The sequence below is a fragment of the Indicator indicator genome, unplaced genomic scaffold (assembly GCF_027791375.1).
Source record: "Indicator indicator isolate 239-I01 unplaced genomic scaffold, UM_Iind_1.1 iindUn_scaffold_67, whole genome shotgun sequence".
In the NCBI taxonomy this organism is placed as follows: Eukaryota; Metazoa; Chordata; class Aves; order Piciformes; family Indicatoridae; genus Indicator; species Indicator indicator.
The window spans coordinates 125,615-129,330 of record NW_026539197.1 but is presented as its reverse complement, the minus strand read 5'-3'; the positions used below and the strand labels follow the sequence as shown (position 1 = coordinate 129,330).

The 3,716-nt window shown below is 54.7% G+C and overlaps 1 protein-coding gene across 1 annotated transcript; it reads right to left on the bottom strand.

The window, feature by feature from the left end:
• Nucleotides 1-232: 232 nt before the first annotated feature.
• HOXC13 (homeobox C13) lies at nucleotides 233-3,368 on the bottom strand. The gene is made up of 2 exons (XM_054398600.1): nucleotides 2,711-3,368; nucleotides 233-489 (listed from the first exon to the last, which is right to left on the bottom strand). The coding sequence occupies exons 1-2, from the start codon at nucleotides 3,366-3,368 to the stop codon at nucleotides 233-235; spliced, it is 915 nt and encodes a 304-aa protein (XP_054254575.1).
• Between the last annotated feature and the right edge of the window lie 348 nt (nucleotides 3,369-3,716).

Genomic DNA, 3,716 nt, shown 5'->3' with positions numbered 1-3,716 from the left:
GTGGGGTATGTGGGATGAGCATGAATGTCGCTTATTCTTAATTATTATTATTAATTTTCCTCTTTAAATAATGACTTGCGATCAGCAGGGTCCCCGATGAGGTTATCATACAAACTACCAGATAAATATTTACGCTTCTCCTCGCTTCCTTTTTTGTTTGTTTCTTTGTTTTGTTTTTTTATTCCTCTCCCCTTTCCTCCTTTTCCTCTTCTTCCTCAGAAGTCATCCTCTGTCAGGTGGGGTGGAGATGAGCTGTCTTGGATTTGCTCACCACCTTCTTCTCCTTGACCCTCCGGTTCTGGAACCAGATAGTCACTTGGCGTTCAGACAGGTTGGTGGTGGCCGAAATCCTCCTCCTCTTCTCTTTGGTGATGAATTTGCTGGCCGCATACTCCTTCTCCAACTCCTTCAGCTGGATTTTGGTGTAAGGGACCCTTTTTTTCCGTCCCCTTCGGTAGCTGCTGACTTCAGGTTGTAAAGGGACCACGTCTGGATTGAAAAAAAAAGAAAAAAGGATAAAAATTGAAACTGATCAAATCAGGAAAAGTGGGAAAGGAGGAGGGTTTCTATATCGTGGAGTAGAGATTGCTGGATGTGGGGGAGAAGGAAAAAGGGAAAAAGAAGAATAAAGAGTGGGAGAAGGCGAGCAGAGAGAAAAGGGAAGAAAGAGAGAAGGGAATAAAGAGAAAAGAGAGGCAGAAAATGCACCCAGTGAGGGCAATAATGCCACAATAGCAATAATAATAACAACAGTAATGAGAATATTAATAATAATAACAACAACAATAATGTTAATAATTCACGTGGTAATGCCCTGTTTTTCTTGGCCACACCGATCACCACGGAGCATCCAGCCAACAGACTCAATTGTACAGAGAGATTTTCCAAACACAGAGAATTTAGAACATTATTTAGAGCTTCTCTCCTATTTCCTTCTCCCTTTTTTCTTCCCTTCCTTCCCCTTCCCCACAATAAACCATCTCGGGGCTCCCCTCAGATGTGCAACCCCATCCCCAAAGCTCGGTGCAGAGACAAGTGGATCCCCTGCACCTTCCCGCCGGCTTGGTGCACCCCAGGAAGCCCCTTCGGGGTGCGGTATAGGGGGGGGACACAAACCCAGACACCCTCCCCTACTCTCAGTGGTTTTCTCAGGGGAACGAAGAGGGGGAGATGCTCTGTGCTTTAAAGGCGCTGTGGGTATGCGGGGGGCACCTTCACCCCTGCTCTGGTGGTAGCTGGAGGGGGTAAGTCCCTACCCCCCAAGCTTTCGGGCAGCCCCATGCCAGGATTTGGAGGGGAGCGGGTGGGTGGTGTGACCTGGAAGCTTCTCACCGCAAAGGTGTGACCCAGCTTGGCTGGAGCAGGAAGATGGAGGCGAGATCTCAGCTGGCAGCGCAGCCCCAGTTATGGCTGACGGGAGTCAACTGGGGAGACCCTGGGGGCGATCAGCTCTTTAAAGAGGAGGGGAGAGTGGAATTGGGGTGCTGAGGGTCTGGCAAAACCCGGTAGTGGGGAGGGGGGGGGAGGGACAGTCAGCAGTTTCCTTCAAGGGAGCTCACCAGAGCTGCAGGAGATGGAGAGAGAAAAGGGTGGGGGGCGGCAACTCCCCATAAATACAGTTTGAATGCGAGGACCCCCCCTCAAAAAAAAACCACCATAAACATCATGCAACCAACAATCCGTTGCCAAATTCCACCCCCCCTCCCCAAAAATACCCTAAGGAGGCCCTTTTCTCCGCCCTTCTTTGTCCCGAAGAAGGAAAATAAATAAACCGATGTGGCCCCCACCTGCATTTCCCCCTAAAGACTCACACGACCCTTCCCATCTCTCCATCCAAGATGCTGAAGGGTATCGTCCCCCACCCCTTTTATTATAGTTTATTTTTTTTCCTCCCTCACCGCATCCTTCCTGGCACTGGGGAGAGCTGGAAGGAGATTAGGAAGGAACTGGGAAGAGACTGGGGAAGGGTACTGGGAGGCAGCACCTATCATCACCTTCCTCCTCCTCGCTGTCGTCGGGACACGGAGCCGGGCAGGTCGGGTGGGAGCAAGAAGGGAAGGGAGCGGGATTTTGCTGGGCTCAAGGATGCTCCAAGAAGGAATTTGGCTTTCCTGGGCTGTCAAGGATGCCTGCCTCTCCCCTCAACCCCCTGACCTCTACCTCCCTCCTTCCTCCCGCAAAGAGACTCATTTGTCACTTGACACCTATTCCGATAATTGTGATATGATTTACTGTTCCGACCCCCGACACTCCGAGCCACTAAAAAATGAGGGGTTTAATATTATTTTTGACCCTTTGAAAGCTTTTCTGCGCTTAGAGAAGCATCAAACAAGGGGGGCTGGGGAGGACGATTAAAAGCAGGGCACCGAGAGACGCATTCGAGGTGAGGCAAGAAAAGGGAGGAGAGAAGAAAGGGCCAGAATTAAACGGGCAAAGTTACTTTTCTAAGCGAGCTCCCGGCGTGTGTTTGGAGTCGGGGTTGATTGCTTCACCTCTTCCCAAAGCATGTCCATGCACATTTCCCTGCACGGGAGGCATTCCAGAGCCTTTTCTCTCCCTTTAATTACATCTAGAAGTACACACGCATCCATCCCGGGATGGAGATGGTTATGGGCACACTCATCCTCTCACACGCACATCCAAGTAGGAAGCTGGAAGGGGTGGGAAAAGGCGGTGAACACAATAACGCATCTTTCCGGGAATATCCTACCTGGGAAAGGTGATTTCCAGAGGTGTGCGGACTGGGATTGCTCTTTGGAGCAATACACTTGCCCATCCCAGCCATTGGAAAGAGCCCAGTGTTGGTAACCTTCCATGGGAAGCAAAGCGTCGTGTCTTGGTTCCGGGTGAGGACCAAGCCCTGGGACAACCGACACGTCCAAATAACCCGGGACCGCTTGGTAGGAGCTGGGAAAACCGGGATAAAAGGCAAATTCTTTGGCCCTCGACGGCAGCTCCTCAGCGGGCAGGGGGCCGCCGGCCTCGGGGTACTTCTCCGCGGGGTGATAAGCGCAGGGTTTCTGCTGCAGGTTGACTCCGTGGGAGTGGGACAACCGACAGCCGTAGTACCCACCCCCGAAGGGGTAACCGTAACCCAGAGCAGCGCTGGAAGCCGCCCCCGACGGACACTGCCGGGGGGGTTCGGCGGTGGCCAGCTCGGCGTACGGAGCTCCCTGGGGTGCCGGTGGCGGCGGTGGTGGCGGTGGGGGGTGAGGTGGGGCGGTGGGCACAGCGAGTCCGGCGTGGGGGGGGAGCATCTCCCGGCAGTGCCCTAACCCTTCCATCCGATTTTTCTCGCGGGGGTTTTCCTCGCAGCGACACGCGAGGCCGTCGGGCCAGCGAGGGGGAAGGCCGAGTGGGGCCGTCATGTCATTCCGTGCTGCTGCCTTCCTCCTCCTCTTCCTCCTCTTCTTCTTCTTCTTCCTCCGCCGCCTCTTCCTCCTCCTCGGCCGCCGTCGGGGGAAGCTCCGCGCCGCTCCCCGCCGCTCCCCGCGACCCCCCCAACATACCGGCGCCCCGCGCGCATGCGCCCCCCCCCAACCGCCGCCGCTCCATTAAGAAATCCACCGTGGCCACGCCCCCCCGCCCCCCCACCCCGACGTGTCCCCGCCCACGTGACCGTGCAGCGATACTCATTGGTTGGCTTCTTCTCCCCCCTTCCCATTTTCATTCAAGAGGGTGGTGACACCCCCAAACCAACCCCCCCTCACCCCCCA

Coding starts and splice junctions, on each gene's coding strand:
- HOXC13 (XM_054398600.1), bottom strand. CDS start 3,368: ATGACGGCCCCACTCGGCCTTCCCCCTCGCTGGCCCGACGGCCTCGCG. Junction 490..2,710: donor CTGGAAATCACCTTTCCCAG/GTAGGATATTCC, acceptor TTTTCAATCCAG/ACGTGGTCCCTTTACAACCT.